Source organism: Myripristis murdjan, chromosome 10, assembly GCF_902150065.1.
Source record: "Myripristis murdjan chromosome 10, fMyrMur1.1, whole genome shotgun sequence".
Taxonomy (NCBI): Eukaryota; Metazoa; Chordata; class Actinopteri; order Holocentriformes; family Holocentridae; genus Myripristis; species Myripristis murdjan.
This window is the reverse complement of record NC_043989.1, coordinates 20897068-20914216: the sequence shown is the minus strand read 5'-3', so window position 1 is coordinate 20914216 and position 17149 is coordinate 20897068. Positions and strand designations below refer to the sequence as shown.

Here is a 17149-nt window from a genome sequence, read left to right as displayed (position 1 = left end):
TAAAGAGGGAGAGATGATGGAGAGAGTGAGAAAACCGGGGAGAACGGCGGGAAAAGAGCGAACGAGAAGAAAGTGAGAGAGGTGTTGCTTGTTGTTCTAGTATAGACCCCGAGGAAAGAGACAGTAATGCATGAGAAATGGACCCTTTCCTCCAGCCCTTCCTTGCTCTTGTACTCCTTTTCCTGTTCCACTGAGACCACGTCCGAGGGGAGCGAAGAGGGAGACCAAATTTAATTTGCCACACCGTCTCCAGCCATCACCCCCAGCGCCCGCGGGGCAAACGAAATGGATTCTGGAATTTAAAAAGATGACTTAAATAAAGAAATAAAAGGGTGTGCTCAGGAGAGGGTGTCAAAGACAATAGCACAGAAGGTGGCGGAGAGAAATGAGAGCAGAGTTTGAGAGCTTTGGTGGGGGGTGGGAAAGAGGGAGAGAGGGTGGGGGAGCTTTTACATGGGCCAGATATCAACTGTATGGTTATAATATTCAAGCTCTGAACCGTGGCCATCTGGGAAGGCCACAGGGTTAGCCAAACAATCAGAGATCAGCATGGCGATAGCCGCTACTGCTGATGGTACGACATCCAAACATGGAGGTGGTTGCGAGGTTAACGGCCCATTACCTCACCCGGCTGCACTCCCTGGGGAGGGACTGCTCACAGTTTGGGGCTGAGGGGTGTGTGTGTGTGCATGTCGTTCTATGACCCCGAAGCACACCTAGGGGCTGTTACTCAACACTGGGAGCGCTCAACGGAGTGACATCACCACAGAGACGAAGCCTGGGTGGGGGAGACATGTCGGAGGCTGGGAGACAAGGGCATGGAGGATGGGGAGTCTGTGGACTACATGGGAGTCACATTACTCCCCTGCAGCTCCCCTCTTCCTGTCACATAAGTCCTTTGAGGACTCAACAGCAAAGCCAGAGCCTTGACAACTTCAAACGGCTGCTTTGCTGGGGCAGATCACAGGAAAAGCGGGGATGGAGGGGAAAATAAAGAAAGCGAGAGGATTGAATCTAAAAAGCACAAGGCTTGCTCAATGCTTAAGCCTCAACATTGTGTTGTGGGATGTCTTGAATTTCATTATAACAATCTTGCCTCGAGTTCCGCCACACTGTTCAGTCCTACAGCAGACCAAAAGAAAAAAAGAGGGGGGGCGGGGGGGCCTCCACCCCGGTCCATTGAGAGCCAATGAGCTCTGGTCCAGCTGCAGGAGAGACTTGGGGGCCATTAAGAGGAGAAAACAAACACAGACCTCTGGCCAGGCACACACACAGCCCAGCCCAGACACCTGTGTCCCATTCACCAAACTTATCCGGCCACTTAACGCTTCATAGAGGGGGTAGGGTGTTGTTTGTGTTTGCAGGCTTGCACACCCCACTATGTTTCCCTTTAGTCTAGCAACTACACCCGAGCAACCTCGGAGCCTTTCTCTGCTCCGGCACAACCCACTGAGAGCAGCCAGCCGTTGCACCACCTGACTGTCGCAACTGAGCCCCGTTCTCAGCTAAACCCCCTGAATAAAAACTCCCGAAAACCTTTCAAAACAAACCTCATTCATCCTGCTGTCAAATCCCGTCTCCAGCCTTCCACCGTCTCGGTGCCCCAGCTGCGTCTGTACTGACCTCCGGGTTGCCAACACCTGTCCTGCACAGACAGGGACAGGCGCGCGCACACACACACACGCGCGCGCACACACACACACACACACACACACACACACACACACACACACACACACACCTCTACCACCCAGGATGGATGAGAGATACTGACAGCAGGCTGGGCAGACATGGCGCTGCCTCGGATCAGTGGAGGGGCACACTTGGAGCTGCCAGCAGCAAAGCTCAGGTCGGCACCATTACAATTCTTTCCACCTCAGCAATTCAAAATGGAGAAGAGGTATGCCATTGGCTGTGGTCAATTTGCTATGGTAGATTCTCAATGCCTCGATACAATTTACTGAATTGAAATGGAGCTGACCCCGAGCTCTGGCAATGTGTTCATAGTTTCCACCCAAAGATTAAGCTAGATAGCAGGGCTGAGCTGTTTAGATGCAACAGAGGCCTTTTGCATGCCGCAATGCCTTGTTTGCAACGAGGCCAGCTTGCAGATGGGCGCCGACTGGACACCAGATGACTTGCTGTGGTGTGGTGGCGTGGTCTGCTTTGGGGCTATGAGACAGGAAAGAGGGGAAAGAGAGGAGGACAGGGGCACTGGGCACCAGATGCCCTGTTCCAGTTTACTCAGTCCTGCTGTCCTGGTGGGATGCCATGATGCTCTGGCCCGGTCCACTCTCGAACATCAGGAGGGTGAGCACAGAGACAGAGAGACTGTGCCACAGATGCTCCTGTTTTTATGTTGTACTGCGGCCCTGAGTAACGGAGCTCTCTATCATCATAGCCTAAAATAGGAGAGCTGAAACCTCCAAGTGACCTTGTGTAGGTGTTCATTCCTCAGTTAGCTCAACAGCTCTTTGCCTCTCATGACAAGGCGGTAAACACATAGTCTAGTTGGTAAACAGTGAGCACCATCTTCCTGGCGGCATCAGGTCACAATCTTGTTTAACCTTCAGGAAGGGCAGCAACGGAATAAAAACAGGGGGAAAAAAACAGCCAGTTACAATTATGAAGATTTTGAAGGTGCTTCCCATCAATGGCTACATATTAATATTGATCAGTGCTAATATGATACTGTTATTCCTTTGTCCCACGTGCAAAATATTTGCACTCATCTTAATGTTGCGCCCTACAGTGTCAAAGCACTCTGTATACCACTGCACTTTTATCAGCTATCATTTTTTTTTTTTTTTTTTTACTGAAAACTGTCCTTCTCTGTGCATTTTCCATATGGATTCTTTGTCTTTGTGTGATTCACTTGTTTTCACTTTCATTTAACTGGGTTTTCATTTACCATTTACCTTTTTTCTATTTTATTATTTTATGTCTTACTGTTAGTTATTTTTATTGTTGGCTGGTGGCCTTGCTGCAAGCCAAATTTCTCCTAGGGTACAATACAGATCTCAACTGAAGTGAACTGATGACACATACATTACATATTATATATTGGTATTACATTTTTTTAACAACTACTGTTTACTCACATTTAAAATACATCTACGCAGATAAAATCGATTCAAATTCTTCCGATTTGATTATCGGGAATGTTATTTTCTTGTGCCAGAGAAAACGATATTTAATGCGGTGTGTTTTTTGGTGTCTAGCATACAAACAGTTCAATATTTTCAGCTTTACAAATTATGCATTCAGGATTGGGCTATTCAAGTTGTGCAGTCTCCAAGGTCTGATCACCAAGCAATCTCATTTTTTTTCTTGTAAACATCCTACTTAATATAACATGTAGGAGGCCGTGCATGTTCCACCACAGGTAAAACATGGTTTCTTGAGAGGCAATTACTTGTGGATAAGCGTGACTGTGAGCGTACGTGGAGGTCAGTCCTAGGTGAGAGTATGTGTGTGGTATCAATGTTACAGCCGGGTCCAGTCAAGGCTACCAGACAACTGGGTAAACACACAGCACCTCTCTCCACCTGTCTGCCCTGCGCGCTCATATCAAAGAGAGCTTTACGCCACTGACACCCAAGAGGTCTTACAATATAAGGCTAACATCTAAACAACCTCATATAGACTCATATGCTACATAAAAACTGCACAGCTTGACATATAACATCTTTCACACATACGCTGGAGTAACAGCTTTCACCATGGTCCTCTTGACTGTATGAATAAATGATACCAGTATGGCACCTTGACCTCAGAACAGTTTATTAAAGACGTGTTAGACAGGATAGGTTACCTTATATAAATGCAGTGTACATTTTAATGCAATAGAAAAGGCAGGGAGGCGTGCACACACACACACACGTGCGCACACGCACACCTCTAAGTCAGAAAAATGAGCTTCCTGAAAAGCTAAATGGATGAAGGAGGGAAAAAAACCCTAATCATATCTGGTGACTGATAGCACTTATGATGAGAACAGGGTTAGAATATCCAGCAGTGAAGTGGTGCGTTCCCATTACCGCATCTCCCCATAGCTGAAAATGGCTTCATTAACAGGCCAGGCGCCGAGAGCTCCCATGCCGAGTGTACGAACACGCTGTGCCCCGAGGGTCCACCGGAATGGCTGAGGTGAAGTCCATTAACACCAAGCAGCTTGTTTTTTTGACCACTAAATAAAACAGGGTATTTCTCTTCATCCCCAATATAAATAGCCCTCAGCTGAAGAGCTAAAGAACACAAAATGGGGTTTTAAGATAAACTCAGAGAAAACAGATTAAGCCCATAGGCCGTTCTATCGGTTCTGTGCAGAAGTATCATTACAGATGATGATTTATACCCATGTGAGTTTTTAACGCTCCTTGCTGAAATGCAATCTCACACTGTTCTCACTAACACGTGTTTAGAAGACATTGTCATGCCATAACTTGTCGAGAGACTGGGGAAGCAGGCTCGGGTGGGTTTTTGGTTATTCATCAAGTGCCAAACCATATTCAATGCGACTGCCAGTACAGCCCTAAATAGAGCACAATAGAAGTATGATATATCCAAGACAATCAGGGTTTTTTTTTTTTCTACTGTTGCACCCGTAAGTTGTACTGGATGAGGCAAACGAAATGCATAAAATGTAAATGTTGGTGTCTTAACAGAAAGTAGGGTAAGCAGGGAGCTATAAAAACCAGGCAGTGTCTTGCTGTGGATAAAACCATATCTCATATAACCTGTACTGCTCATCTGGCATACTTCCCAATCCCTCAGGCAACCAGAGCTGGCTACCTCTGAGCCTATGACATTGCTCTCACTTTCCCAGCACTTATGCTCCAATCATGTGTCATCTGATGAAACGCTACACCCTAGTCACCATTATTCGTCTGGATACAGGAGCCTCTGGAATGTATCGGATTCCTGCCTCAGGGGGTAAGTACCTTGGAAACGCAGTCCTAACCTCCACCGCCTCGCCTCTACCCCTTTTTTCCTCCCTCTCCTCTCTCCGACTAACTTTCCGTTGAGCGAAATTCCACCAGAGGCCTGCCTGAATCCTGTCGCTTGATCGCCCCTGTGACGTGCTCACATTTTCGATGTCCCTTTGACAATAGAAAGAAACTCTCAAAGTTTCAAGTTTCGAGGTTGTTCTCTGGATTCCTGCAACCTTTCTTTTATACCAACACCAAAAAAGGTTCCAGCCTGGGGGTAAACACCACAATGAACCTTCCCCTTTGCCCAACTGACAGTGATGAAGGAACACACTATCTGGCCATGCTTGAAAACAAACACTGGAGTGCAATCTGAAATTCAAATTACATGCACAGTGGCGCTCTAAAAAATAATTTGTCTGTTTGTCCTCTCCACTGGAACAATGGTACAACTCCTCTCAGCTCATCTGCCATCTCCAGAGAGCAACAGTTATGCTGTGCAGTATCCAGGCCTTCAGTATTGAGTGTCTCTGAGTCACTGGCCTGCGTAATTCAGTCTAGGGAATTATGACAGTGGAAAATCATTTCCCTGGGCTGGGGATAGGAGGCCATGGCTAATCGTTCAGTAATCTGATCTGCCTGCATACTGTAGCATTCAGCCGCGCTGCTAGCTCAGCCAGCCAGTCACACATGTGGACACCCCCGGTGACTGCCAACTATCTGATAGAGGCTAGCACTATTCAAAACAACTCTCCAGGTTTTCCCGAGGATTACAGATGCTATCGGATCATTTGCTAATACTCAGTTGTGCTGTGCTGTTTGAAAATGTATTTACTCTGCTCCCCCTCTCGCAGTCCAATATCACTCACGATATCACGGCCTAAGCCAAAAATGCTACAGCTACATTCCAGGCAGAACGAGGCACTCACAATAGAAACGACTTCCTTTCAAACGCAGACTTTTGCAGGCTACAACAGTACAATCTGCCTCTTGCATTCTGGCAAATTAAACCAAAAGCTAGGCTTAATGAACAACATTTCAGTCTGTCTGTCCAATAGCAGGCTATTTTGGACACAGTTTCCATTGTAGATTCCAGTATCTGGTGTAGCCAGCAGTGTTGTAGTAGTATATGAATAAGAGCCATAGGGAGCAGCACTGCCACACAAAGCAGTGCTTATACCCAGCAGAGAGGGTTGGGGGGCTGGTGTTTTGGAAAGATGCCTGGCTTCAGCCCCACTCTAAAGAGAGGTCTGCCCCCCACACACTGAGAGTGGCTCCAAGGGGCACTGACATGGAAAAATACAAGAGCTGGCATGTTGTTGGGCACTGCAGTTCCCATCAGCCTACAGTTACCTTCCATAACATTACATGCCACAAGATAGCTGCTGCTGATCAGATTCTCATCAAAAATCTCTTGGAAGGATTCTGGAGATTGTGTAATGGTTGCTATAGAGAGCAAACAAAAAAACAAGTTAAAGTTATAATGACTGACAGGCAGCAGTGCCTTACTGTTCACAATACAGGTCTAAATCTAAACTGATGATTTGTCTGTGATCACGCCTCATACTGATAAACAGCCATACATTGATTGGTGACACAAGCTGTCATACACTGTGAAGCCTATATTCTCAACCTCAAAGTATACGTCTAGGAATTGTAACCTAGTCACAGCATTACAGAGGCATATCTTAGTGAGGAGATGCTGATATATGATCAAATGGTGGTGGCAGCAGTGGCAGCCTTCATCAACTCAAAGCACTAGATCACAGCATGTTTGGCAGCCAGTGGGTGCAGTCAGATGGAGGGTTAGAACAACCAGACAAACAGTTGGCACAGATGAATGCAACACAACACAAGATTTAACTCTCCACAAATTTGACAGAGACAAACTGCAGCAATTGCACTCTCTCTCTCTCTCTTTTTTTTTTATCTAATCTGCAAATGGAATAAGCCCTACTCTTTTTTTTTTTTCCAAATGCACAGCTCAACATGTGATAAACAACACATGGCTCGAGGGACAACAAAAATGTGAAGCAATGGTCAAATAACTTTCTCATGATAGATAAAGGAGGGAGCACAGCACTCTGCAGTTACAAGAATGTTTTCTGCAGCTGAAGCTAAAATGCAGGGAAAGTCCTTACCACTTTGCCAAACACAATCTGAGTGTGAGTCACTTTCTTACTAATCTGTTACTCACATACACGCACGCTTGCACACGCACACACCCTCAGGCAATAGATTTCAGGCAGGTCTGGACTGCCCCTTTTCCTACTGAGGGGAGTCAAGTGTTTATAGTATTTAATAGATGCAACTATCTTGGTGGAGAGAACGTTTGCTCCATATTACAACATACACACTGACAAACAGACTGATACAGTGAAGGCACAGGCCGTATTAAATAAGGCACTGCATCAGTGCTGCATTATGCAACAGCTACCAAGACATGCATAAACAATTAATTAAAAGCATTAAGTTGAATGCATGCGTGGTGATTCCTTTTGAAGCCAATGCACCCAAACTGCCCTACTTTGTCAGAACCTAATTTGGAGAATAGCTCGCTATTGTCAGTGTGACAAATCTTTTTCAACAATGGTGTTTTTCATAGCCGAGCCCAGATAGTTTAAAATTCTCACTGAGGAGGACTATTATACAATTTGTACTAGCCTACAGCTGATTTCTACAGCTAGACACAGAATCGTTTGATGTGTCACTATCATAACACAGTGCCTGCCTATTGTGCTTACAATTAACCCAAGTTCCTCCAGAATCATCTCGACACATTGAGCGCAGCAATCGTTGAAATCCCCTTGTGATCGGTTTTCCCACCACTGTCATGTGAAACGTTATTAGATTAGACGACAGACAATGATACTAGCCTTTAATAATGATAGTTTGCACACAGAATCGCTCGGCCTTTAGCTGTCCTGCGCTGAAAGGGGCAGATAACTTCACATCACGAGTAATAGCCGAACTTAGACCACAACAATTGTTAGTAAATGGCTACAATGTCGCCGAATTGTTCGAGCTAACTTGGCACGAGCGTTTGATAATGCTTTACACGTCACAGCTGTTGCAAAGTTACAAAAACAAGTTTCTTGGCTCTTGCTAGTGCTGGGCTGCATTACGGGATTTGGCTAGATAAAGGAATTCCGACATTAAATCACAGACCAGCGCAGACGGACACCGCGCTCTTCCCAGCCAAAACTTCGACCCGACCCGCTGCAACAGCAGCCTTGCCCGCTGCCACGGGTCGGCTAAAAGCTGCACCGAGACTCAACTATATCCCCGGGCTTGTGTTTCCAGCCAGGGGGAGAGTCAGGCCGAAAACTGGCCGCATTCCCCGTCTGCGGCAGACAACATTCACTAGCCTGGCCTGGGAGACCGAGCGGGGCTCTCGGTCGTCTGGAGAAAGGCATGAGCAAAACACCACGATGTGTCTCGTATCTCTACACTCACCTCCTCCGAGCCTAGGTGAAAGTGGGACACGGCAGGTCGACTGGAATGAATGTGGGATTGAAGCACGCTGGCTGCATGTCGTCGTCCTGCTTTGCCATCGCCCGCGATATGGAAGCGGCACAGCGGACTCGTCTGGAAGAAATGAATGCCCCTCTCTTTCTGCAGCTCTATGCACCGGCAGTAGCCCATAACTGTCGATAGGTGGCGACCATACAACATTTTTTGTCTGATTATGCGCATACATTAATGCTACAATAACTCACAAAAAACACTCGAACATTCCTCTGATATTCCCATCAGGACTCATCTGGACCCGGAGCTTTGCAATAATATCCCAAGGACTTGGGTGTGATGTGTCTATGCCATCCTCCTGAAAAGTATTATAGGTTTTGGCTACTATAAATAAGATAAGAATAAGATAAGAATCGAGATTATCTTGATCTATCACTCCTACATATCTCACAACGACGTTTGCAAGCATTGTTTGTTTATTTTTCAGGTATTAATTAGTTTTGATTCACAAGAAATGAGTACACTACAAAACAATAATGGGCTTTAAACTTTAAATTACTTTTTCCAGTGACAATCCACTACAATAGTCCTAGAATATTTCTACAGGGACTTAGTATGTCTTTGTACTTAAGGCTGAGTTTATTGGTGAACTTATCATACTTATGGCCACTGTTGTCACGACAATATCCCTATATTATTTCTCTTGGGACATATTGTTTTGCTCTGATATTTTTAAATGACCCTTTTACTGCACATTTATTAGGCCATGATGTGCTGTAAGCTACATCCTTCTACTCCAGTGCTTTTCTTGAATTGAGAAAATATGAAAAGAATATCTCATCTCTAATAAATTAGAGTTTATGGTGATGATCACAGTCTGAATCAAATACAAGCACCAGCTGGCTGCTGTAACATTCAGACTGAGAGCATGTATTTGAATTTAGTGTACAGCAATTACTGGACTTATTACACAGTTTCAGAGTGGAATCGGTTGACTGGTACAAATAAATGTTAATACCAAAATCATTCTTTTCACATTCAATATTCTTGAGAGATATGGGAGCTCCACTGTCTCTGGCAATTCACCACAAACTGGAGAGGATACCATTAAGAGAATCCTCAACAGCACTGTGATGAAAAAAAAAAAAAAAAAAAAAAAAAAAAGTGCAGCAGCTATTAAGGGAGTATATGGGGTGCACCTACATGTCCTCTGACCTTGTGACACATGAGGTTGGTGATTTTGATTATGGTAGTAAACCCAAGACAAAGCCGTCCTTCAAAACAGCTTTGGCTGTCTCATCCAGATCACATGATAAGGTAGACAGGGTCACACGACTCATTAAGACTGAGGAGGCAATGCCCACACAGTTTCCTTTGGTGTCCCACTGAACACCATGAAGACAGACAGTCTTCATGTGCATGTCTGTCTGTCTGTCTGTCTGTCTGCAAACAGGGGGAAATAAGGAGCCTATTAGGACTGAATGAAACATCATTACCATATTGTTATCTAGATATGATATTAATATCTCAAAATGCAACAATATCAAATTTAGGGTTAGGGTGAGCCTAAGACAGTGATTGGTCTGTTCTGATCAAAAAAATATTTTGTGAAATAACTGCATTTTCTACATCCATTTGGTATTATTATATTGTTTTTTTTTGTTTTGTTTTGTTTTTGAAGAATGTTCAATTTTCACTGTTATACTAAAAATATCGTTGAAGCATTGTGTCGAGGCAGAGGTTGCAATGAAATGTCCGATTTTATTTATTCATTTACTTATTTTCAGTGCAGCCTAAGACAGTGATTGGTCTGTTCTAACACTTAAAATTTACTCAAAGTGTGAACCCATAACCATATCATATTGCTGAGGTATTTGACATAAATATCTAGGTATGAAATTTTGTCTGTATTGTGCAACCCTAGAGCCTGTGAGGTCTAATTGAACTTTACTCTTCTTGTTGCACTACAGCCACAGGAGCAAATAAATGATCAGTGATCAATAGGTCACCTGCAGACACTGGAAATGACCATACATTTAAGTCTGACTCCAATCACTAAAATAATGTGAAAGAAAAGTCAAACTTGACCCAATCAAATGAAAACACGCTGTATTGTCTCCCAGTTGGAGCACTTGAATGGCAAGCAGGCTATAAAAGAAAGGATTTTGGGCCTGTAGCTGACATCTATGGTTCCTCAATACAGTCTCCTATACCTTAAATAACCATTAGGAGCTTACAAGTCCATTAGTGCTGATCCGTAATCTCAAACATCCGTCACTCCACTAATTGGAGCTTCCCTCAGCACAGACGCCTTCTCCTGACCAGGAACAGGTGGGTGGCTAAACTGTTAATGGACTAACTCAGACGAACCGAGGAGCTGTCTTACACAAGCTCTCCCACATGCACATAATCTCCCTCACCAACCACACCAAACTCCCCGCTTTCCCTGCATCTGCTATTATGATTTGTTTTCTTTCTTTCTTATCCAAGGTGTACTCAAACACCGCCAGCAATAACAACAACAACCGCGCCGGCTGAAGTCACGTCAAAACACCGCATACATTAGCCTTCTCATCTTTGTTTACGCGTAGCTTATTTAACCTGTCATTTTCATAATTTTGGTCAAGTGGTTTTGTAAAGGTGATAATTTCTTGAAATAGGGCGACACCCCAAGGTAAAAAACGTGGCTCGCCCGCGCGGTGCATTGTGGTTCTGACAGCTCCTGGGTTGACGTCGGTTGTTTGGCCCGCTCGCTGTAAAATGGCGACGTCCCTAGGAGCTAACACCTACAACAGGCAGAACTGGGAAGACGCGGTATGTTATTATCAGCGTTTGTTACTACACAGTGCTAGGCAGGTGTGATTTAAACATCTCGTTTTTCTAGTTAGATGCCTAAATATGATGTGGCTGCGAGATAAATGGTTAGCTATAGTGTTAATCAGCTGCCCAGTTAGCATGGTAGCTAGCGGAAGCATGGTTGCTATAGCTGTGTCCGTGTAAATCAAGAGTTAGCAGTAGCTAGCTACAAACACTCACTTATAAAACGGTTGAAGTTCTACTAGAGCGGCTTTAGTCGAAACTGGTACACACAGAGAGGTGGGCTGATATTGTTTTGGCCGAGGTTTCCGATAAACTGACTCAGCCAAGCTAACGAAGTATTGTTTGACCTAAGCTAACGAAGGTTAGCAGTAGCTGGCTAATGCTATTTCAGCGAGGCTAACTTCGCTAACGCTTTGCGATTTGTGAATCTGTCTGTCATTGTTTTAGGACAAGTAGTTTGGCAGAATTAGCATGTGTTGTGTTTACTATTGATTTATAAGAATGAAAGATGACAAGAGTTGGCTTAAAGTTTGGTTAGTGAAATGTTAACCTACATATTAAACCATTTAGCCTGTTCGGCTATATAGCAGCTACAACAGCTAGCAAGCTTTTTATCACTTCTTTTGAGGTGCGGAAAGGCTCATATTCTTTGTTGTAAACAGCTCTCCTTTCAACTCACAGTAATTTGTTTGTTTAACTTCAGTTGTGTTTGTTCATATCATCACACAGGACATACTGTTATATAGCCACACAGCCAAACATACGTAGGAGACTCAGACTAATCCGGCTATCATTATTTTAGCATAAATTGTTGGGTCCGATATTTTTACTGTACGAATCTTCCTTAACACCAAGGACTGTACTTTTGAGCCAAATTCAAGGGCTGTGGCTAGTGTACAGTCTAACTTAGAGGGTATGAATCAGTATATTTCTTTGCTCACTGTCAGTTTGTATCATTTTTGTTATCCAAGACTAGCTATGCAGTCATCTTAAGTTGGTGCCTTCAGAGATGCTTATATTTAGTTTGCAGTGTGAGGTAGGTGGAATGGAGGAAGGCAATCTCTCTTTCAGCAGCCAGCACTTGGACTGAAACTGCATCTTCCAACAGATGGCAAAGTAGGTGCTAGTAAGACCCTCAGCACTCTCTGCCTTGGCGCTTGTAACTTGGCCCGGGTGTCCATGATGTAATGTGAAATGGAGAATGTAGGCTTCATCACTTTGGATGAGACTGTAAGATGAGAAATTGATATTGTTTGTTTGATAAAATCAGATTTAAAATCAATGATCTATTCCTTTTCTTTTCTTTCAGGACTTCCCAATTCTGTGTCAGACATGTTTGGGAGAAAACCCTTATATCCGCATGGTGAGTGAGCATCGGCACCTCTTCCCTTCATATCTAAATTTAACACGGTATGCTTTTGGCAGAATTTTCATAAATGGATGTGTATATTTGAATTTTTTCATGCTTTCTGTTACAGACAAAGGAGAAGTATGGGAAGGAATGCAAGGTATGTTTTGCTTCAACACTTTGTGCAAATTAAACATGATTCAATCTATTACAGCTTATCTTGCACACATTAAAGACGATGACAAAGTAGGGATAATGGTCTGTAATTCTTGTCCCATTAGATCTGTGCTCGACCCTTCACCGTCTTCCGCTGGTGTCCAGGGACACGCATGCGCTTCAAGAAGACTGAGGTCTGTCAGACCTGCAGTAAGATGAAGAATGTCTGTCAGACATGTCTGCTGGACCTGGAATATGGTGAGATTGTGTTTTTGTCTTCATCTGTCTCTACTTGTTTTCTAGCTTGCTATAACAGCTCAGTCCTAATTTGGATGCGTTTATTTTCAGGTTTGCCCATTCAGGTCCGAGACACAGGACTGGCCATCAAAGATGATGTTCCTAAGTCAGATGTGAACAAGGAGTACTACACACAGAATATGGAGAGAGAGGTATGTTTGCTCTTTCTAATAACTGCTGCCACTTCTTGTGTTTTTTCATACAGTCACAGTAATCAAATCTAAATGGTTTTCCCCGCTAAGCATGCCCACTTGTATCTGTGTGTCCTCAGATAGCTAACTCTGACGGGACGCGGCCAGTGGGCCTGCTAGGCAAGGCCCCTAGTTCCAGTGATATGTTGCTGAAACTGGCCCGAACCACACCGTACTACAAGAGGAACCGGCCACACATCTGCTCCTTCTGGGTGAAAGGAGAGTGTAAGAGAGGCGAGGAGTGCCCCTACAGGTGAGTTGCACGTCACAACAGCATACAGTTGCAGTGTCACAGGGGTCAATCTTGGTGGTGCTGTGGTGCCAGTAATGTAAAGTAGAGTTTGTACCTAGTGAGAGATGGATGTTGATCTCAGTGTTTTTATGTATCAGTGTCTTTTACCTCTTCAGTTACTATTACCGTAATATCGACCCATTATTCAGTTCTCTTGACCTGATGCATTGTTTGTGTTATTTTATGACTCTGGTTTTCTTGTTCACCTACATGCACACAGGCACGAGAAGCCCACAGATCCAGACGACCCCTTAGCTGACCAGAATATAAAGGACCGTTACTATGGCATCAACGACCCAGTGGCTGACAAGCTGCTGAAGCGGGCCTCGACCATGCCAAGGCTGGACCCACCAGAGGACAAGTCCATCACTACCCTCTACATAGGGGGTCTGGGAGATACTGTCACAGATGCAGACCTCAAGTAGGAATTTCTGTCTTTCCATAAGGAGATCTTGGCCACTAAACTCAGTTTACTTTACTCTAAGCTTTACTCTTAATTTCTAACAAATATAGTTTTTCATTCTCATAAAAGGAATATTGCTAAATATTTGGGAAATTTAATTCTAAAGTTTTGGGCTCATTGGTTTGTATCTGTGTTTTGTTGTTGTAGGAATCATTTCTACCAGTTTGGAGAGATTCGCACCATTACAATAGTCCAGAGGCAGCAGTGTGCCTTCATCCAATTTGCCACGCGTCAGGCAGCTGAAATGGCTGCCGAGAAGTCCTTCAACAAGCTTATAATCAATGGACGAAGGCTCACGGTCAAGTGGGGCAGGTGAGTGACTGATCTTGTAGGTAGAGGTTGAGCATAAGCCAGTTTCTGAGGTGGATTTAGGAAGACTGTCTCAAGTACCATGAGACTAAGTTATTCGTATGATTAGTTTCTAACTCTAATATGCTTTGTATGGTCAGGTCTCAGGCAGCAAGAGGGAAGGAGGCCATCAAGGATGGCGTCAGTGAGATGGGCACCAGACTTGACCCTGTGCCTGGATTACCTGGAGGTGAGTCTGCCAACCCAGTTGACATTGGCACTGGTGTGTGTGTGTGTGTGTGTGTGTGTGTGTGTGTGTATATGTGTGTATGTGTGTATTGCCCATTCAATATCAGTTTAACCTCTTCTTGAATTAGTATTTGGGAATGTACATGCTGTCTTTTTTTCTGTCATTCATTGTTGTGAATGACACAATAGAACGCAAACATAGACATAGGTGTCAGCGCCATCGGTAGAGTGTATTTAAAGCCATGTTGGCAGCATGAAGTAAAATTGACCCTTGTGAAGACTGGAAAGTAATCCAATTAGAATAATTTATGGAGTTTTATATTTTGTACATTTGCACACATTAACTCTGATTTCCCTGTAGCTCTACCCCCACCGCCTGCCCTAGATGAAGAAGCTCCAACAAACTATTTCAACCTGGATCCTAGTTCCTCTCCTGCTGTCATGAACATTGCCCTGCCCCCTCCCCCTGGCATCAACCCACCCCCTCCAGGTAATACCTTAATCTTGGTTTCAAAGATGCAATGTTGTTTGAATTAAATGTAAATCCAGTTTTCAACTAAACGGTACATTCTGCATGAAATGTTATATGGGCTGCTGTAGTGATAAGTGAGAAATAAAGTAGTTCTGTTGGTTTAATGGTAGGTTTGTGAATTCATTTTCAGGAGAACATTGAGAGTATACATAAAATTTCCCATTTCAGAAAAGCAATGTTATCTTAGGTTTTCAAAGCCATTTACGATCGGCCATTGACTTCTGTTGTAGTCAAGTTCGAGCCTGCAGCACATCGATATTAGGATCAGTACTCAAGTGATTGGTGGAATGATTGTCTTTACATCTCAGGATGATGCTACATAATCTGCAAATAGGGCCTGGGTTACATTATAGCAAACTAATAATATATGATGAATTCAACTCAGCAGAGATTGCGATTGTGATATGGTGGTCATGATTATGTGTGAATGATTTTTTTTGCATCATAATTTTCATTTTCACTGCTGAAAATATAAATCATTGGATGACAGTGAGTTTATTTATTTATTTATTTATTTTTTAAATCTATCAGGGTCTATACCAAACAAATTTGTTTTTATGTCAGGAGAATACCATTTGTATGCCAGGGCATCTATATCACCACAGTACTTCATTTATAGCGGTGTTTTGTCACATTTGACTTTTTAACCAAAAAAAAAAAAAAAAATGCAGCTCTTGCAATTTGACTTGTTGCATTTGGCCATATTGCAATTTTGACATTTAAATTAATTGTTCAGCTGTAGCACACACCATAACTGGGATTTCAAATAGATTTCCAGAGTGCGCAGATGTTTTGGGCAGAGCCTGATTCTTCTGTGTGCTACATAAAAACCAAACAATGCACAGGTGGCTTTAATTACAGTGATAATTACACCAGTGTCAGTAGGATCAACATCATCAAAGCAATAAACAAACCACCCAAAAAGACGAATTAAATGTAACTTATTATTGGCAAAACAATAAACCACCAACACTGAATATATCAAATGTGAGAGTTAATAAAAATAAATTGCTATTAAGCAAATATCTTGGGATTAATAATAATGGAAACTGAAATTGTGATATGCTGTTATCCACAATTAATGATGCAGCCCTTCTGTAGTCAGTAACTAAATAACAAATTTGTCAATATCGTCTTGCTGTTCTGTTCTTTCAGGTTTTGGCCCGCCGATGTTCCACCCCATGGGTCCCATGGCGCCCCCCATGCCGCCTCCAATGAGCATGAGACCTCCGGGTCACATCCACTACCCCTCTCAGGATCCACAGCGCATGGGTGCCCATGCTGCACACGGCTCACGCCATGGCGATTAACGGCTAGAGTGAAATTATACTGTGATGAGGCGTCATTCCAGTGCATTGCTTCCCCATGTCAAACCTAGTGAGGTGGTTTCACCTTAATTGCTGCAGGTGGAACTGAAACGTACAGAGCATTTCTGGTAGAAAAACACTGCATAGAGGAGACAATTATCTTTGACAGGATAAGGTCTGGTTTTTATTAGGCTACCTGCAGTGCTCTGAATGGACTGATCACGCACCAGCTGTGTGTCTGGAAAGACCACAACCAGGATCTTACAAGATGACTTTGTAATTACTCAGCTAAACGTACTAGAACAGCCTCTTAACAGTGGAAAATGATAAACGACTTAAATATCAAACACCATGATTACTGCCCAGTGTGACCAGGTGTCGTCTTATAAGAGGATTCCTGCAGTTTTAAAGGGCTCCCGTGGTTGGTGCCATTGTATATTCTGTATGACATTGTATACTCAGCGTAAGACTTGTCACATCAAGCAAAACATCCCATGGAGTCGATCTCTGAGGAGCTTTTTTTTTTTTTTTAAAACCCTGTTCATTTTCAGTTACATTGACTTTTTTATTTGATACAATATTAATATTCCACAACATGATGACTTAGTTTATTGTAAGATTTTCTTTAAGTGTTGTATTCATTTGTGTCATTAAACAATGCCGTCTTGTCATTTGTCATCTCAGCATGCATACTATTTAAAAAAAAAAAAAAAAAATACTGTTGAGCACAGATTCAAGTTTGGGGAGGATAATATGAGGAATCACATTGGGATGATAGCTTAGATATATTAGGGGGTGAGGCAGTGA

At 43.4% G+C, this 17149-nt stretch overlaps 2 protein-coding genes across 2 annotated transcripts in view; one reads left to right on the top strand and one right to left on the bottom strand.

Moving 5' to 3' along the window:
• The window catches only part of ndst1b (N-deacetylase/N-sulfotransferase (heparan glucosaminyl) 1b), a 38727-nt gene extending 30151 nt beyond the window's left edge, over positions 1–8576 (bottom strand). Inside the window, exon 1 of the mRNA XM_030061495.1 lies at positions 8388–8576. The gene's annotated coding sequence lies outside the window, so the exon portion shown is untranslated. The remainder of the gene's footprint in view (positions 1–8387) is intronic.
• A 2257-nt stretch (positions 8577–10833) lies between these two features.
• Positions 10834–17062, top strand: rbm22 (RNA binding motif protein 22). The gene is made up of 11 exons (XM_030062239.1): positions 10834–11213; positions 12529–12582; positions 12698–12727; positions 12849–12981; positions 13072–13172; positions 13292–13464; positions 13724–13924; positions 14114–14278; positions 14416–14504; positions 14865–14993; positions 16191–17062. Exons 1-11 carry the CDS (start codon positions 11160–11162, stop codon positions 16343–16345), a joined length of 1284 nt encoding a protein of 427 aa, XP_029918099.1. The 5' UTR covers positions 10834–11159; the 3' UTR covers positions 16346–17062.
• Positions 17063–17149: the final 87 nt, after the last annotated feature.

Bases quoted from the DNA above. Each gene is read 5' to 3' on its own strand.
- rbm22 (XM_030062239.1), top strand. From the start codon at position 11,160: ATGGCGACGTCCCTAGGAGCTAACACCTACAACAGGCAGAACTGGGAA. The intron at 13,465-13,723 runs GTGAGTTGCACG...ACATGCACACAG, and splicing joins GGCGAGGAGTGCCCCTACAG to GCACGAGAAGCCCACAGATC. The intron at 14,279-14,415 runs GTGAGTGACTGA...TTGTATGGTCAG, and splicing joins CTCACGGTCAAGTGGGGCAG to GTCTCAGGCAGCAAGAGGGA.